At 42.8% G+C, this 19,285-nt stretch overlaps 1 protein-coding gene across 1 annotated transcript in view; it reads left to right on the forward strand.

The window, feature by feature from the left end:
- The first annotated feature begins 242 nt into the window (after positions 1-242).
- NT5DC3 (5'-nucleotidase domain containing 3) overlaps positions 243-19,285 on the forward strand; it is a 61,142-nt gene continuing 42,099 nt past the window's right edge. Inside the window, exon 1 of the mRNA XM_012772692.2 lies at positions 243-501. Within this exon, the coding sequence (XP_012628146.1) occupies positions 300-501 (202 nt within the window). The 5' untranslated portion in view covers positions 243-299. The remainder of the gene's footprint in view (positions 502-19,285) is intronic.

A 19,285-nucleotide genomic window follows, 5' to 3' on the forward strand; every position in this document is an offset into this window, starting at 1 on the left:
GTGGCCTACGCACCCCCACGCGGTCGCTCCCGCGCGCATCAGGGTCAGAAAGTGACCTCAGCAGGCTGGGCGCCAGACCACGGTGGCCTGGGCCCCGGCGGCAGCCCCGCCCCGGACTCCTCCCCTACTCGGCCCTGCCCCGCCCCGGTCCCCGCTCCGCCCCCGGCCCCGCCCCGCAGCGGCCGGCGGGCCGGGCCACGGCGCCACGTGTTCCGACGCAGGGAGCCGCCCGCCTGCGGAGCGGAGCGCGGGCAGGGGACTGGCACCGCGGCGCCACTCGCAGCGCGCTGGCGGCAGGCATGGCCACGGCGGCAGCGGCGGGGGTGGCCCGCGGGGCCGGGGCGAGGGCGGCGGCGTTGGCCCTGCGGGGCGGCAGGACCGCGGCACCCGGGCGGCCGTGCGCCGGCCCAGCTCGGCGCTTGTGCACAGCACCCGGGACCGCTCCGGACATGAAGCGCTACCTGTGGGAGCGCTACCGGGAGGCGAAGAGAAGCACGGAAGGTGAGTGCGGGGCGCCCCACCCCCGGCACTGGGGACCCCTCCGCGCCCGGCGGCGGCGGCCGGTCTCGCCCCGCGCGCTCCGCGGGGAGCGGGCGCCCTCGGACCCGGGCAGCCCCGCCGCTGCCCTCCCAGGCGCCCCAGCGACCCTGGGTCCCCACCCCCAGCCGCAGGCGGCATCGCCTCTGCGGAGCGACTCCGAAACTTCACAACTCTCGTCTTTCCTGTCGGGAGAGCTGTTTTATACGTTCTTGAGATTTTTAGCCCGGAATCTGCGTCGAAAGCGCCTCGGGCTGCCCCGGGGGTTCCGCAGACTTCCGTCGGGAGGCGGTCTCCCCCCGCAGCGTCAGGTATTGTCATCAACCTCCAGCGAGTCCCGGTGCGGGTCACCCTGGAGCGGGGCTGCCGGGCAGGTGGCCGTGTCCGGAGGCTGATCTGGTTTCCGTGGGGCGGGCTGGGGTGTGCCGGGCTTGAAACCGGAGAGGTCCAGGTGGGGGGTGTTCTGCGTTATCTGCTATCCTCAGTGAGGAGGGGACTCAGGGGCGGTGAACCGGTACCTTGTGGCCAGGTGGACGTAAAACGAGCTTAGTTCCTTTGTTACCAGGGGAAACGGAGAGCCGGAAAGAGGAACTGGTAAATACTGGTGCCAGGCACACAGATAGATTGTCTGCCAGCATTCTTCCAGTAAGTGGCCGGCGAAGGAGCTGCACATCCCGGTCCTGTAGATGCGAAAGGCAAGACTCGAGTCACGCCTTGACCTAGGTCTGGGGCAGCCCCTCACCTGCCGCCCTGTGTCCTGTGTCACGCTGCCTTCCAGCGGCAGCTGGCCGTGCGGGAGCTGGCAATCCTCTGGCGCCAATCCACTGGCGCCGCTGCCTGCTTCCAGGGAAGATTCAGGATCAGCATTCTAATACTGATTTCTCTTTTTTGTTGTTGTTGGAGGGGGCACGTAGAGATAGGGAGAGAATATTTGATGAGAGAAAACATTTTGTCTGATCACATTTTTCATCTTTTGGCTAGAAGTCAGTTTCATGAAATAAAACCAAATTGGAGTAATTTTCAGAGGGAACTTAAAATGGCCAGCAATGCAGAATTCTATGCAATAGCTGCTTATTTTCTTAGTTTCTCTTTGCCAAGAGTTTAATTTCTTTGGCTTTTGAAGCTGTCGTGTGGTATGGTGGAGAGAAGACTGGCTTTGGAGGCACTGGGAATTGCAGATCTTGAGAGATGAAAGAAATGTAGAAGGTTATCTAGCCTAGATTTTGGGCAGGCAAGATATTTTTTAATTGAAATTTTTATTGAGATAATTGTATATGTACATGCAGTTGTAAGAACTAATGCAGGGAAATCTGACATATCCTTTACCCAGTTCGTTCCAAAGCTAACCTTTCGCAAAACAGTACTAGAGCATCACAACCAGTGCAGATTGATAACAATCAGAGTCCCCTAGTTTTATTGTACTCCTGTGTGTGCATGCATGTAGTTCTGCACAGTTTTATCATACGTAGGTTTGTGTGTCCACCATCACAGTCAAAAGTACCGAACAGTCCATCACAGGGATGCCTCATACTGTCTTTATAACCACACCCACCTGTCTCCTGATGCTCTCTCTGCTTCCCCATCCCTGGAGTGTTATCTGTTCTCCATTTCTAAAATTTTGTCATTTCAAAAAATGTTATATAGATACAATCATACAGTATGTAACCTTTTGGGATTGGCTTTTTTCACTGAATATAACTCCCTGGAATTTTATCCAAATTGGTGCATATATTGTATCCATAGTGCTTTCCTTCCTTTTTGCTGAGTAATATTCCATGGTATGCATGCACCACAGTTGAACCATTTATTTAACCACATTGAACCATTTACCCATAGTTCACTTTCAAAGAACATCTGGGTTGCACCCAGTCTTTGCTGATTACAAATAAAGCTGCTGTAAACATTTGTGTCCAGGTTTTTGTGCGAACATGTATTTTCATTGCCCAAGAGTACTGATGCTGGGTTGAATGGTAATTGCATGCTTAGTTTTATAAGATACTGCAGGCAGGCCGGGCGCTGTGGCTCACGCCTGTAATCCTAGCTCTTGGGAGGCCGAGGCGGGCGGATTGCTCAAGGTCAGGAGTTCAAAACCAGCCTGAGCAAGAGCGAGACCCCGTCTCTACTATAAATAGAAAGAAATTAATTGGCCAACTGATATATATATAAAAAATTAGCCGGGCATGGTGGCGCATGCCTGTAGTCCCAGCTACCCGGGAGGCTGAGGCAGAAGGATCACTCGAGCCCAGGAGTTTGAGGTTGCTGTGAGCTAGGCTGACGCCACGGCACTCACTCTAGCCTGGGCAACAAAGTGAGACTCTGTCTCAAAAAAAAAAAAAAAGATACTGCAGGCAAAATTTTTGCCCTTCCAATTTCATGGTCAAGATTTGCCACTTATTGCCTGTGAGAACTGGGAAGGTCATGAAGCTTGAGTTTCTTCATCTGTAAAATGGGCATGCTGGTAGTGCCAGCATCATAGGGTTCTGGTGAGGAATAGGTGAGTCCATTCATGAAAGGTGTTTAGAACAGTGACCGGTGCGTGAGGTGGCTGAAGTGTTGGGTGATAAAGATCAGCACTGGACCAGAGTTTGGGTTTTGGTGTGGGACAGTCTGGGGGGCCATTACTGTGTTTCTTTCCTCTCTGACCTTAGTTTCCTCAGTCACAATATGGGCATGACATGGGGATTTTTAGCACGGGATTGGCACCCAGCAGATGTTCAGTAGATAGTAGCTGTTATTAATAGTTATTAAATAGCTGTCACTCTTAGACACATACTTAGTAAAAGATGGATGTGGGTTATTTAGCTCTTGGATCTGCATCTCCTCTTGCTTAGGGCAGTGCCATAATTAGCTGTGTGGCCTTGAACAAGTCACCTAATCCCTTTTGGTTTTGGTTTCTCTCTGTGTAAAAGGAGGCCACTGCACTAAATAATGGCTAAGTCTTTTTAAGTGTTGTAAGTAAGTATTCAACTGTCACAGGTACAGGCTTCAGTGCACCCTATCTCCTCCCCATGCCCCCAGCACACATGCACGTGGTCCCTGTCACCCCGAAATGTGAGGACTTTAATCAGACTTTTCCTTCTTTGCCCATTCTGTGGCTGCACCATTCCTAGCCCCTCTAGCTGAAGTCTGTATGAATGTAAGTGCCCAACTTGTGTTCATTCAACAAGCACTTATTAAGCACCCCGCTGTGGGTTTGGAGGCTGTTGATTCACAGATGAATGAGTACAACAGGGAGGGGCCCACAGCGGCAGAGGACCTGCCTGTGCCAAGCAGTAGACCATCGTTGCATGGATGAGGAGTCTGGCAAAGAGATAAGTGACAGTCCACCTGGCGGGGGATAAACAGTGGGCCCCAGGGGCTCTCCCACCAGAGCACATAACTGCGCAGAGATGCAGCAAATGCTTTGCCAAGGCTGACCCCTGAGCTGTGTCTCGTTGGAAGGAGAGATTGGAAGAAATACTGATACTCATATAAAAATATAGATCCTTTTTCCTCTCCAAGTTGGAAGAGGACAAAAGAATTTTATTTTCTCTTTCTTTCTAGCCATTTGATCTCTTTCCTTAATCCAAAGACTCTGTTCCGGCATCTTCCCTTTCTAAGGGCTCCCAGAGTGAAATCTGTACAGGGAACGGATTTTTTTTATTCTTTGTTTTACCCTTTCTCTCCCATCCTTTTTTTTCTTTTCCATTTTACTTAAAATATTTAAAAATAATTTTTTTAGATCAGTTTTATTTACTGGGAAATCATATAGTTTCTATAAAACTGACACCCCTCCCCTGTTGTTTACCTCTCTCATTACTGTGGTATGTTTGTCACAATTTTTGAGTCAATATTGATACGTTCGTTGTCCATAGTGTACTCAAATTTCCTTAGTTTTTACCTAATGTCCTTTTTCTGTTCCAGGATGCCACTCAGGACAGCACAGAACACAGTTAGTTGTCATATCTCCATAGGCTCCTTTAGGCTCTACCAGTTTCTTAGACTTTTCTTTTTTGATGACCATGACAATCTTGAGGGGTACTGGTCGTATACCTTGTAGAATGTCCCCCAGTTGAAATGGTTACTTGTTTTTTAAACTTGAGACTTTTGGAAGTATGTTTATGTATGCTGTTTCAAACTCAGCTCAAAAAAGAAAAAAAGTCTTTGTATTTTTAAGAAAAGGCATGAGTGGTTTATAACCTCTAGCAAAAATGTTGGATGCTATCCAACCCCTAGAGTAATGGTTTTCAGCGGGAGTTGGAGAGGGCAGTTTGGAGTTTGGCATCGTCTGGAGACCTGAAGACCTTTTTGTCACAGCTTCGGGGACAGCTGCTGTTGGCTTTTAGTGGGTAGAGGCCAGGAATGCTGCCGGACATCCTGCAGTGCACAGAACAATATTCTATAACCAAGAATGTCATGTCCCCTAATGTCAGTAGTACCAAGGTTGAGAAACCTTGTCCTAAATTGAATTGTAAGAACTTGTTGTGTGATATTAATTGTAGGGCTGGATATATTTGTGTGATCTGTTCTTTTAGTTGTGCTCTGTGTGTCTTCTGTGAACTCAATCCCTGGCCTCCCAGGTGCTCATCGGATACTGTTAGGTGCAGAAGAGAAGCATTCCTGTTCCTCCAAGAGGGGTTCCCCAGCCTTCTATTTGGATAGTCTAGTGGATTTTTTTCTTTAGATTTAATCTTGGAGCCTGGACTATTAGAATGTTTGGCTACTTGGCTGGGGCTTTCACCTATTATATATTAAGTTGTGGAAAGAAGTATAGGGATTAGTGCAAAGTGGTAGGAAGCTTTTGTAGAGTGTTGAAGGGTTTACTCAAAGTTCTGGGTGGAGAGCATTTAATAATCAATAAAATATGCTGTACTTTATTTAGTCAGGACTGTGTATAGCACAATGATGTAAGTTTAACATGTATAAGATAGGCATAAGACACAAGGATAATAATCATAATATTAAAATAATAGATATCAGTAAGCATAAGTTCCTCAAGGAACTGCAGTGGGTTAAAGAGATATTCTTGAGATAACTTTAAAATTAGACCAAACTTTAAAATTTAGACCAATATTTCTCAGATTGTGTTCCACAATCTTCTGAGAGATGTGGTTGAAGAAATATAGAAAATATATATTAAAGATGCCTCTTTATAGCTGGGCTTTTCAGAGCTGGTGAAGTAGAGCCTTTAAAATGCATAAATCTCCAAGAGGGAGGAAGTAGGTTTAGTGCTTCTCAAATAAATTTGACTGTGGAGCCTCTTTTTATGAGATCCTAACTCTATCTTGAGATCCTAAAGCATATACTTGGGAAGTTCTACTAATATGTCTAGCAAGAATGTATGTTACTACTGAAAGATGCCTAATTGTACAGCCAGATGTGCTTTTTCTATGCAATAGGGATGTAAAATAATAGAGTCAGGGACCCTCTGAGAATCTGGAGAAAGCTGTGTGTTATGTCTGTGGAACATCTGCCCCATTACACCACCACTTCCACGCACACAGACTATTTTGTATGTAATTTCAGGGGGTTCCTGGAGTATCTCAGTCTCTTCTGGTGACCCAGTGCTCCTTTACTTGCTCTGTTATCCTTTAAGAAAGGCTGAAGGATTGAGATGGGATGGGATGCTTATGGAGGAAGAGCCCAGCATGGGGACTGTTTTCTAGATTTAAATTTGTACCTGAGATTGAGAAGCCTGCCTGCAATAATGATATATTTGGGGCCTGACTTTTGCTGCGGAGTGTTAAGGTTTTCTGTAACTACTGGGAGTGGGGGTGGGGGGCGCTGGGGGATCCACTAGTTGGAATCTAGAATTCCTTTTTCTCTTTCATTAGGGTGTAATCTACAGTATGGTAAAGAGGAAGTGAAAGGAGATAAGATGTAAAAAGGAGATTACGTGATAATTTTGTTGCCAGCCTTTGAAGGCAAGTAGAACTAAAAAAATTTTTTTAGTAGTTTTCAAATTTGGTGGCACATCAGTTTCTGATTCACCTGGGGAACTTGTTTAGAAATGGAGATTCCAAGGCCCTAACCCTGGAGATTTTGATTTGTAAAGTATAGAGGGAGGGTCCAGGAATTTGTATTTTTACAGGCTGGGTTTGGAAACCAGTCTTTTATTGAACTATTAAAGACATGTAGAAACAGATATCTTGTATCCTTCAAAAGTTCTTTTGGACTTTGGCTTCCAGCAATCTGGCAGACTAGATAGGTAGTCTAAAAATCTTTTTGTACAGAATACTGACATGCTGAAATAAAATACAAAAGACCTTCTTTGGAGTTCATAATGGAACTCTGAGAAATCGGAGATAACCCAAGGATTAATAATGAAGAGGAAGCTGAAACCAGAATGGTGACAAGCCCTGAAGGTGCTACTGTCCTGGCAGTATTTATTGGTCTTAAATTGGTTGTGCCAGCCAGGAGGGAAGAGTAGGTTTTGGACACACACATACACGTTGTCTGTGACTGTCCTATAAATCTGGTGGCCACAAAGTGCTTCCTTCCCTGCATGGAGACAATTGGGAAGCTTGTCTGTCTTGGCCTTTGCTCCAGATATTTTTTCTATGCCTGTTGGGGGTAGTGTGTAGAAGTCTCCTGTGACCTTGTAATGACAGGCTAGTCCTTATGTGAGTTTGGGTTTGAATTTATTCTGCTTGTATGGTCTGGTGATCCCAAGCTGAGAAATTAACTGCAAATGTGTGATAGTGACCTGACACTCCTGGTAGAAGCAAATGCAAACCTTCCCTGGATGAATAGACCTTAAACCCAGGCCTCCAGGATGCTCAAGATTGTATCAATCAGGCTGAGCATGGTGGCGCACGCCTGTAATCCTAGCACTCTGGGAGGCCGAGGCGTGTGGATTGCTCGAGGTCAGCAGTTCGAAACCAGCCTGAGCAAGAGCGAGACCCCATCTCTACTATAAATAGAAAGAAATTAATTGGCCAACTAATGTATATAGAAAAAATGAGCCGGACATGGTGGCGTATGCCTGTAGTCCCAGCTACTCGGGAGGCTGAGGCAGCAGGATTGCTTGAGCCCAGGAGTTTGAGGTTGCTGTGAGCTAGGCTGACGCCACAGCACTCCCTCTAGCCTGGGCAACAAAGTGAGACTCTGTCTCAAAAAAAAAAAAAAGGCCGGGCGCAGTGGCTCACGCCTGCAATCCTAGCTCTCTGGGAGGCCGAGGCGGGCGGATTGCTCGAGGTCAGGAGTTCGAAACCAGCCTGAGCAAGAGCGAGACCCCGTCTCTACTATAAATAGAAAGAAATTAATTGGCCAACTAATATATATAGAAAAAATTAGCTGGGCATGGTGGCGCATGCCTGTAGTCCCAGCCACTTGGGAGGCTGAGGCAGAAGGATCGTTCGAGCCCAGGAGTTTGAGGTTGCTGTGAGCTAGGCTGATGCCATGGCACTCATTCTAGCCTAGGCAACAAAGCGAGACTCTGTCTCAAAAAAAAAAAAAAAAAAAAAAAAAAAAAAGATTATATTAATCAAATCTGAGCTCACAACCCCAAATTAAAAAATATACAAATAAGCCACCATAAGTGAGAACCAGCAGAATCAGCAGACAGCAGAATTAGTATGAATAGGACTTTAGATATTGGAATTATTAGGTAAAGAATATACCTCCTGGTGTCTGAGAATGTTTAACACATTAACTGCCATGTGAGTTATATTTAACTCATTGTAGGTTTGAGCCTGGGGCCTCATGAAGCATATATAACTCACATATCTCTTGACCCTGGGAGCTGCATGAACTATTTTTCAAGTTGCATATAACTCATGCACAGAAAATAAAATAAAAAATAAATCTTTCAATAAATTAGAAAGGATTGTTTTTGAAGTTTTTATTCTATTTTTGTAATAAAACACCATGGCCCCAAGGAAAACATTTTTTTTCTCTAGTGTGGCCATCAATGTGTTAAAAACTTGTGGAGAAATAAAAGATATTGAAAATGTGAGCCAGGATTATGAACATAATTGAAATGATCAGGCAGATTTTAAAAAGAACCAAATAGAAATTCTAGAAATTAAAATTTTACTCCTTAAAATGAAAAACTCAGACTCAGAGACTATGGAACAAGCATATCTGGATTCAAATCCTAACTTAATTACTTAGAAGCTATGTGACCTTGGGCAGATGACCTCTGTGTGCCTCACTTTCCTCATATGTAAAAGGGGGATAATAATAGTACCTGTCTCCTAAGATTGGTAGGTTTAAATGAGTTAATACATGCAGAGTTCTTAACGTAGGGCCGGACACATAGTAAGATGCATGTAAATAACAACTGAGATTATCAATGTAATTATTACTACCACAAAGGAATGGGAGACAATAGACTTTAGAACAGTGATCGTGGAAGCTTGAAGATAATAGAATCACTTCAAAGTGCTGGGAGAAAAATGTGCATTTAGAATCGTCTACCCAGCTAAATCATTATTTAAGAATGAGAGTAAAGATGTTTTTAGATAAAAACCAAGAGCTTACCACCAAAACAACTCACTAAAGGAATTTCTAAAGGATATATATATGTATCAGGGGAAAAAAAAAGATTTCCAAAGGAAATCTAAGATGCAAGTGAAAACGGAGAACAAAGAAATTGGTAGAGGTGTGAATAAATTTAAACAAATATGGACAATGTAGAAATTAGTCTAAAAGTGGGTAGGAGAGAAGGCAAAAGAAACAGAAAATGCAAGAAATAGCATAAAATATGATGGGGGAAATAATTCCAAATATACCAACAACCATGATAAACTCAGATTAAAAGACAGATCGTGAGATCGGATATAAAAACCACAGTCCAGCTGGACGCTGTTTATAAGAGATACATGCCAAAACAAAGATATAGAAAGGTTGAGATTATGGGAAAGGATATCTTGGGTAAATGCTAACCAAAGAAAATCGGCAGGTTATGAATATCAGACAAATATTGAAATGGTATTAAAAGGAAATACTTTTAACTGGAGGAAAGGTTACAAACTACAGTTCATGGGCCAATTCTAGCCTGATGTCTTTTTGTATATTAAATTTTATTAGAACACAGCCACACTCATTGTTTCCATTTGGGGGTAGGGGGGCCCCTTTTGTGCTAGGACATCAGAGTTGACCAGTTGCAGCAGAGACTGGATGCACAACACCAAATATTTATGAACCCGCCCGTCGTAGAAAATGTGTGTTGACTTCTGAACCAGAACTATGTGTTTATACCAACATCTGGACTCTCACAAGAAAAATGTCAAGTAAGACAAAAAAACAAGCAAGTTGCAGACATTTGCAAACACATAAAAATACTATAGAGTGCTTGTAGGAATAGACATGTAAGTGGTAAAGTCTAAAGAAATGCAGGGAGTGCTAAGCACCTAAATCAGGGTTGTGGTTATGTTGGAGGAGGGAGGAGCACACAGGTGAGGGCTAACGGTTTTATTTCCCACCTGGATGGTGGGGAGGTGGGCATTTTTTATATTACCTTCTTATTTTTCTTTGTCTTAAAAATAGGATAATGCATTCTTTAAAAGTCATCTTTTGTTTAGGTGTATGATGATGATGCTGTGGCTATAGAAAAAAATAGTAAAAAGGTTTAAGGGAGAAGAACATACCAGATGGTAATTTTCACATTTTCAGGTAGGAAAGAAATGCCTAGAATAGAAAACCTTAGACTGGCAAGTGCAGAGGCCTCTGGAGGTCTAGAATCCAGTCCTCCGCTGGGAGAAGGAATCCCTTTTTCCATAGCCCTCGTGAGTGGCCATCTGGCATGTGCCTGAGTTTGTTGTGTGATCACAAGGCTGCCCATTTTATTTTGGATGGCTGAGTCACAGAGAGTAATTCTGATTCCCCTTCCATATGATGCTGCTTAAACGTGGAGTTGGCAGTCATGCACCATCCCTTTGATTTCATTTGAGAAGCTCATCTTTGTTTTCACTCTAGTTTGTCAGTATCCCGTTGAAAGTGAACCATTCATTACTGGCCACAGGAAGCTACCTGTGGTCTCACCGGTTCAAAGTTCAAAGTGGAGGGAAGCAGCTGGCTCTTGCATGATACTCTCCGGACTCCTGTTAGAACACCTTAAGAGTTCAAAGTGGGGTTAATTCATGTTCAGTTCGTGGTCAGCTAAATCCTGACTTTGTCCTTTCCTATATTGATACGATATATTTTAGAGAAGGAAAATAGAAAAAATTTTTTAAAAACATTTCTTTATAAAGAAGTGCTTAGAAGAAAATGATAGCATTTTATTTTATTTTTTGAGACAGGGTCTCAGTCTGTTGCCCAGGCTAGAGTGCAGTGGCATCAGCCTAGCTCACAGCAACCTCAATCTCCTGGGCTCAAGCAATCCTCCTGCCTCAGCCTCCCGAATAGCTGGGACTACAGGCATGTGCCACCATGCCCAGCTAATTTTTACATATATATATATATTCTTTTTTAGATGTCCAGCTAATTTCTTTCTATTTTTTCAGGAGAGACGTGGGTCTCGCTTTTGCTCAGGCTGGTCTTGAACTCCTGTTGTCAAGCGATCCGCCCGCCTTGGCCTTTCAGAGTGCTAGGATTACAGGTGTGAGCCACCACGCCTGGCCTATTTTACTTTTTAAAGTTAATTACTACATGTTATAGTTAAGACAGTGGAGAGAGAAGCTGATTGATTAGGCTGGGTTTTGTAGGACATTCTGATACTTTAGTGGGTTGGTCCTTAACTTTGAGTGTCTTATCTTTTTCACTTTACTAGGGTTTTGAGGAACTGTTTCATGCTAAGTAAATTGATAAGCTATTGATATATAAATCTGAATACAATTTTAATTTGTATATAGAGATGTACATCTCCATATAGATTGGAATATTACTTTTGTTCTCATTTGAGCAGGAAAATCTACTTGAGAAACACCACTAATATCAGAATATTAATACATAGCTGTGGTAGCAATTTTCAAACTTTTTGCCCTCATAACTCTTTTATACACTTAATATTATTATTATTATTATTATTTTTGAGACAGAGTCTCACTTTGTTGCCCAGACTAGAGTGAGTGCCGTGGCGTCAGCCTAGCTCACAGCAACCTCAAACTCCTGGGCTCAAGCGATCCTGCTGCCTCAGCCTCCCGAGTAGCTGGGACTACAGGCATGTGCCACCACGCCCGGCTAATTTTTTGTATATATATCTTAGTTAGCCAATTAATGTCTTTCTATTTATAGTAGAGACGGGTCTCGCTCTTGCTCAGGCTGGTTTCGAACTCCTGACCTTGAGCAATCCTCCCGCCTCGGCCTCCCAGAGTGCTAGGATTACAGGCGTGAGCCACCGCGCCCGGCCACACTTAATATTATTGAAGGTCCTAGAGTTTTTGTGTATAGATTATATTGATAGTGACATATTAGAAAGTAAGACCAAGAGGTGTTTAGGATATATATTTATTGATTCACTTAAAGTAATAATCTGTTTACCTGTTAACCTAAGTGGCATGCTTTTTATGAAAAATATTGTCCAAAATAAAAGAAGTTTAGAAGGAGGCTATAGTTTCACACTTTTGCAGATTTTTGTCTAGAGAAGACAGATGGATTCTCAGATCTGATTCTGAATTCAGGCTCCTGCAATATCAGACAGACATCACATAGCCTCTGGCAGACTCCACTGTACATTTCTGAGAGAACAAGAGTGAAAAAGGCAGATCTGTATTAAATTCTTATTGTTCCAGCAACAAAATACCACAAATCTAGTGACTTAAAGGGACCAACACAATTTCTTGTCTTTATAGTTCTGGAAGTCAGAAGTCTGAAGCGGGTCTCCCTGTTCCAGAATCAGGGTATGGGCAGGATGGCATTCTTTTCTGCAGGCTCTGGTGGAGAATGTTTTCTTGCCCTTTCCGGTTTCTAGAGGCTTCCCACATTGCTCACACTCCCATTTTCAAAGCCAGCAGTGGCTTCCTGAGGCTTTCTCGCATCACAGCTCTCTGACACTGAATCTTCCACTTTCCTTTTCCATACCTAAGGACCATGGGATTACACTGGGCCCACTGGGATAATCCTGGATAATCTCCTTATTTTACAGTCAGTTGATAAACAGCCTTAACCCATCTGCAGCCTTAACTCCTGCTTGCCAAGGAAGGTAACTGTACTCACAGGTTCTAGGGATTAGGACATGGATGTCTTTGGAGAGCCATTATTCTGCCTGCCTGGTCTTAGTATTATTATGAGAATAGTTTTGACCTCAAAGATCCCCTCAAGAGGGGGAGGTTTCCCAGATTATGCTGATGACTACTGATTAGGAAAAATATTAGTGGAATGGACGAACAGAAAAAAGAAGGGACTGACATTTATGAAGCATCTGTGTGCCAAGCCCTGTGCCACGCATGTGGCCTCTACCCTACCTTGTATTGTTTAATGGATGTGGACTTTGAGCCAATTACTTTACTTCTCAGCCTGATTTTCCTCATCTGCAAATCAGGGGTGGCAGTAATTACCACATGGGGTTCTTGTGACATTAATGGAGATGATGAATAAGAAGTGTCCAATGCTCTGCATATGGAAAGCATTGGTATTTATTCCTTTTCTATTTCCTCTGTATGCTAATGAAAAATTCTTGATAATGCTTAGTATTTGGTCTTTTTATATGGCTCAGTTTTCTTTTTCTAAGAAGTTTTTCCCTTGAAGGTCAATGTACTTTTGAGCAATTATGTTTGCTTTTTATTAAATGACTTTATCTTTTTTTTTTCTTTTTTGGAGACAGTCTCATTCTGTTGCCCCAGCTAGAGTGCAGTGGCATCATCATAGCTCATTGCAACCTCAGACTCCTGGGCTCCAGCAGTGGTCCCCAACCTTTTAGGCACCAGGGACTGGTTTCATGGCAGACAATTTTTCCACTGCTTGGTTAGGGGATGGTTTTGGGATGATTCAAGTGCATTACATTTATTGTGCAGTGAAACCTCTCTGCTAATGATAATCTGTATTTGCAACTACTCACCACCTCAGCTCCACCTCAGATCGTCAGGCATTAGATTGTCATAAGGAGCGTGCCACCTAGATCCCTTGCATGCGCAGTTTACAGTAGAATCTAATCCTGCCGCTGATCTGACAGGAGGTGGAGCTTATGTGCTGATGTGAGTGATGGGGAATGGCTGTAAATACAGATGAAGCTTCACTTGCTGGCCTTCCACGCACCTCCTGCTGTGTGGCCCCGTTCCTAACAGGCCATGGACCAGTACGTTCCTACCACCTTGGGCTTGGGGACCGCAGGGCTTAAACCATCCTCCTTCCTCAGCCTCCCTACTAGCTGGGATTATAGACATGTACCACCACGCCTGGCTAACTTTTTTTTCTAATGTTTTGAAGAGACAGGGGTCTCACTCTTGCTCAGTCTGGTCTCGAATTCCTGAGCTCAAGTGATCCTCCCGCCTTGGCCTCCCGGAGTGCTAGGATTACAGGTGTGAGCCACAGCACCTGGCCTAAATGACTTAAGATTAGGCTGTCATTAAATCATTACTATATTTAGTTTTATGTCAAATGTAGTTGTATGTAGTTTTATTTTTGGAACTTTAGGAAGTGTGATGAATTTCTATGTAGTCGTCAGAATTACAGATAATACAGGGTAATAAGAGGTGTAATTTTAACTTTTGGTGGGAGTAGTATAAATGTCTTGTGCATTATTAATTAGTCAGATGAGTAATTCTATTTGTCATGGATTGCTTTCCCCTGGAGATGATGCAAAATATGTAAACTAATGGAAAAATGAAAGTTTCCTTTTAGATTATTAGATGTAATAAAAATGCCTGTTGAATTGTCTCTTCCCCTGGGGGCACGCCCAGCCCTTTGTTAAGGAGACCACTCTGTCTACTCCTGGGGTCGTGTAATATTTGACCGTGATGTTGCTCTGTTTTGATAACCCCTGTACCATGCCCTGTGCAGTACCTGGCACATAGTAGGTGTGGTAAGTGCTTATTGAAAAAATTCCTGTAAGTCCTAGTAAGCAGGAAAACCAGTTTACAAAAATGCTGCATGCTGTATGATCCATTTATATAAAATTCTAGAAAACGTGATTGAATCTGACCAGAAGATCTGTAGTGTCATGGGCAAGGGTGGAGGGGGGGTGGGCTGGAATTTAAAGGGGTGCGAGGAAGTATTTGGGGGTGTCAGATTTGCTCATTATCTTTATAGTGACAGTAGCTTCACAGATGTCTCTATGGTATATGTTAACCTCATTGAACTGTATATTTTTTGTGAGATTTATTGTACATCATTTGCAGCTCAATAAAGCTATAAAGACAGGGAAGTGAGGGAAGGACTCTGGTTTAGCTCAAGGCTTGTACCCACCCCAGGAGGTAGGGCCGTAGGCGTGGCCCAGTGTGAGTCAGGTGGACCAGCAGCTATGGCTAGAGGGGCAGGTCCTGGAAGAACCTGGAATTTGTTGTTCAGAGATGGGGAAGCATCATTTCTTATATAAAGATTGTGGTGTGCTAGGCAGATAACCCCGTCAATGTTCACCTTCATTGTGAAAAGGATAACTCCTTGGACACTTTGTTTCATATCAGTATCTATCATTGGACTATTTTCAGAAGTAAAAATGACTGAAAACCCAGTGGTTATTAGAGATACTGGAGGAAACAATTTCTGGCTCAAAATAGTTATATTTAAATCTCTAATAGTATCACACTCTTACAGATTGTCTGTCTCTGACTTGGCCTTGGAAGTCACACTGTCTACTCAACTGTTTCTCTTACTGTAACTAATTATTAGCAGAATGGATATTAAGTGGACACAACTATATCAAATAACATTTGTTGGCACTAAACATAACATACCAAAATATGTAAACAAATGTGAAATTGCATTTTGGTCAAATTGTCCCCTAACATGTCATTTAGAACAAATCCACATTTTTCAGACAACCATTAATAGCAGAACCAACTGTACTGCCTGTGTCTAGCCTGGGTGGCACATGGTAAAAGTTGCTAAGAGAAAATTACCTAAAGTAGGATTGTCTTTTTCTTGTTCTCTTCGCTGGTAATTACAGGTATGAAGTCTAAATGTTTCAAATTTGGGTCAGACTTTGAGTTCACTTAAAGTGTATTTTTCTATTATTAGAAAAATATTAATAAGTACTGCCTCACTTTAGAAACAAAAAGTACCTCTACTTTTAAAAATGTTTCCAATCTCTATGTATACTCTTAAGAGAAATTTTGGAACCTCACTGTTTTCAATCTACATATGAACATTTAAAGGATAAAGTAATGTTAAATAAATATGAAATAATTCATAAAATACTTGGACTATTTGGAGTATTCATGAACTACATGAATATTATGAAATATAAACAGAAGTTGAGATTTGGTCAAATTAGGGAAAAAAATATCTTAACTCTGCTGTAACATTTGTTGGTTTAGGAGCATAGAAATGGATTACAAAGAAATGTGATCTTGAGCTGTCCATCTCACCTCATTTTCATTTTCTTCCTCTCTAAAATGGGCATGATAACTAGTGCCTCATATTAAACGAGGGCCATGCACATTGCTTCCTGGAGTGGCTCGTACATAGTAAATGCACATAATTATTACCCACAGGAAGAACTTGGTTCATTGAGCACTGGGGAGATTCTCAGAAAGGTTGGTAGTAAATGGGGGCTTTCCCCTGTTTTTTGTAACCTCTAAAATTCTCTAGGAAATTTTTTCCCCCTTCCATTTCTTCTTTAGGATTTCAGATCTGTATATTCTTTTCCTAGGAAAACAGCTTGAAATCTAGTGCATATACCAAAGGAAAAATCATGACCAACTGACTAAAGAAAAATGCTGTCTTAATGTCTCTGGGTTGGTTGTTTGCATTATCAATGAAATTGAACTTTAAGGATTTTCAAGTGTCTTTCAGCTTCTCATTTGATCCCATTCTTGTTAACACATTTTGGTTCCTGGGTTCAGATATCTGAAATGTATGTTTGGGCCTCCAAATGGAGCATGTTTTCCCCAGTTTTTGCTTGGTGAATATCACTATAACAAAAATCTTTATATATAAATCTTTATCTACATCTCTGAATATTTCCTTAGCATAGTTCCTTGAAAGAGAATTACTGGGTCAAAGGGTATGAAAAAAAAAAAAGACTCTTGATACTTATTGCCAAGCTGCTTTCCAGAAAGCTTGTGCTGATTTATAATTAAACAGCCAGGAGTGAGGCTGCCTGGGTCCCAGCACCAGCATTAGCTCTGGGTTCTGTCATTACAAATAAAGCAAGAATAGAATACCCCAATACACAACACAAATAGCACTAGTAACAAAAACACTGCTGCAATTTGACAGGAGGAAAATGACGCCTTACTTTTATTTCTTAGCCAAGTAACACATGCTTATTATAGAAAAACATGTGAATGAAATAGACAGTAGAGCCATTTATAATACTGCCTTTGAGAGAGAGCTACTATTAACTGTGTTTAATTGCTTTAATTTGCTTTTTTTGATAATTAGAATGGTTGAACATTTATGTTTGTTAGTTATATAATTTCCTCTTGTATGGATTTTTTATATTAAGGACCTTAGTCCTTTGCTGTTTGTCTTTAAATTTTTTTTGTATAATATACCCCTCTCCCCAAGTTATTGTTTTTGATATTTTTGGGTACACAGATGTTAAAAATTTTTTTGTAAACCTGTCAGTACCTTTGCTTTTTTTTTTTTTACATTTGGGAAGTTATGTTTTATTCAGAGATAAAATAGTGATCTATATGTGAAAATGTTTAAAAAAATATTAACTCTTTGATTCAGATGGTGTTTGTTTTACAGCATAATATGAAGGAAAATCTTACTTGGCATTCTTTCCATATACTGATGAGTGTTTATGCACAAATGTTAGACAAAGAATATTCCAGGCAGATTTAACTCAATTATAGTAGATGCTGGAGAACACAGAGTAGTGTGGATTTCTTGTTGAAAATAGGATGTGTGAAGGAAAATTTAAGATTGGAAAGATAGGTTAAAATATAAATGGGGAATGCCTTTGATGCCAGATTATAAGTTAAAATTTGTAGTCAGAATTTTGAGCGGCTAAATATCCTTAAAATGAACTTTTTCAGTCACAAGACTCCTTTGGCTGCAAGCCAGAGAAAACCTAACTCAAAGTGATTTAATTTAAGCAAAAATAACTTAAAAAGAAGAAATTTTATGGGTTCATGTGAGTAAAAAACTCAGAGATAGTACTAGCTCCAAGTGCTAACTTGACCCAGGAGTTCTGATGATGTTCTTGGGTGGTTTCTCTCTGTCTCTTGACCTTCTTGTCTTCCCCATTGGCATCTTTTTCAGGTTCCTAGTAGTGGCCCCTCACATCTCTGGATTTATATCCTCTTAAGTCCAAGTTTGGAAGAAAAAAGCGCCTGTTCTTTGCAAACCCCTAAGTTGACTTGATTGGATGTATCGATTCACTCTGGCTTCAGGAAAAGTGTGATTATGATTTGCTGGAAGGTGGCCTAGTCTGCCCCAAACTTATCAGTGTTGGTAAGGGAATTCAGGTGCTCTCTTAGGCCAGGCTTGGGTCACATGGCCTCCCCCTGGAGTCAGGAATAGAACCCCTAGAAACCAGACAGTCTAGATGTTGGGGAGGGGCGGTTTCTCAAAGAAATTCAGGGCATTAGAGGAATTGCAGGTGTATTAGTCAGGTTAGGCTGGGTTATGCTGCAGTGACAAGTAACGCCAACATTTCAGATTCAAAACTTACTACAGACAGCTGTAACCAAAGTTTATTTCTGACTCTTGCAAAATCTGCTGGGGACTCTGGCAACTCTCCAGGGCAGTCAGCTCCGTGTGGCAGCCTAGCCTTCCAGGCTTCTTTATCTTGTGTGATAGACACATGTGTCCACAGTAGGCACAGTGGGAGAAGGGAGTGTGCCCCACTCCGGCTGCCCAAGATCTATTGGCTAGAGCTGACCAGGGCTGGGGGTGGGGAGTTGGGGGAGGATTGTAATCCTTCCCCTGTGCCTGGAAAGAGGGACCAGCTGGATGGGAGTAACATGAGATGGCACAGCCACGCTGGGCAGGCACAGACAACTGGTGCCCATGACCATCACTTACCCCAGGCAGCCTGTGGGGCCTCGGTTTGACATACCCATCACTTACACCCTCCTGTCCTTATCTGATGGTTCCTGGGATGATGCTGAGAGCAGTGATGAGTTCAGTAAATTTCTAGAGGTCTCCGGCGCTGTGTGCCCAACGGCTAACTGACAGTCACAGCACCTTTCTGAAAACACAGGACCGTCTCTTGACACGACTCAGGCCATGGGTTTCTGCTGGGCACTATCTCCACACACTGCTCTGTGATAGACAGTGCTGGCCCTGCCAGGTAGAGGCTTCTGTGAGGGTAGAGTCAGTTAGTTTTCCTGAACTTTAAAGGAGCCAAAGTGCTTGGCAAAAACTTGACCTCCCAAGCTCAGATCGTTACATAGTTTAAATATGTTTCCCCGGAAGAGTTGGACAATGTCTGACTTCTATACCAGAATGAAGTTCTGCCATCTTTCATGTTCTCTCTCTCTGAGTAGTAAAGATAAAATTTAGGCAAGGAATGGTATTCTTATATGGTGTTTTTGTTTTTGTTTTTGTTTTTGTTTTGAGACAGAGTCTCACTTGTTGCCTGGGTTAGAGTGCTGTGGCATCAGCCTAGCTCACAGCAACCTCAGACTTCTGGGCTCAAGTGATCCTTCTGCCTCAGCCTCCTGAGCAGGTGGGACTCAAGGTGTGCATCACCACGCCTGGCTAATTTTTTTCTATTTTTAGTAGAAACGGGGGTCTCGCTCTTGCGGAGGCTGGTCTCAAACCTCTGACCTCA

Source organism: Microcebus murinus, chromosome 10, assembly GCF_040939455.1.
Source record: "Microcebus murinus isolate Inina chromosome 10, M.murinus_Inina_mat1.0, whole genome shotgun sequence".
Taxonomy (NCBI): Eukaryota; Metazoa; Chordata; class Mammalia; order Primates; family Cheirogaleidae; genus Microcebus; species Microcebus murinus.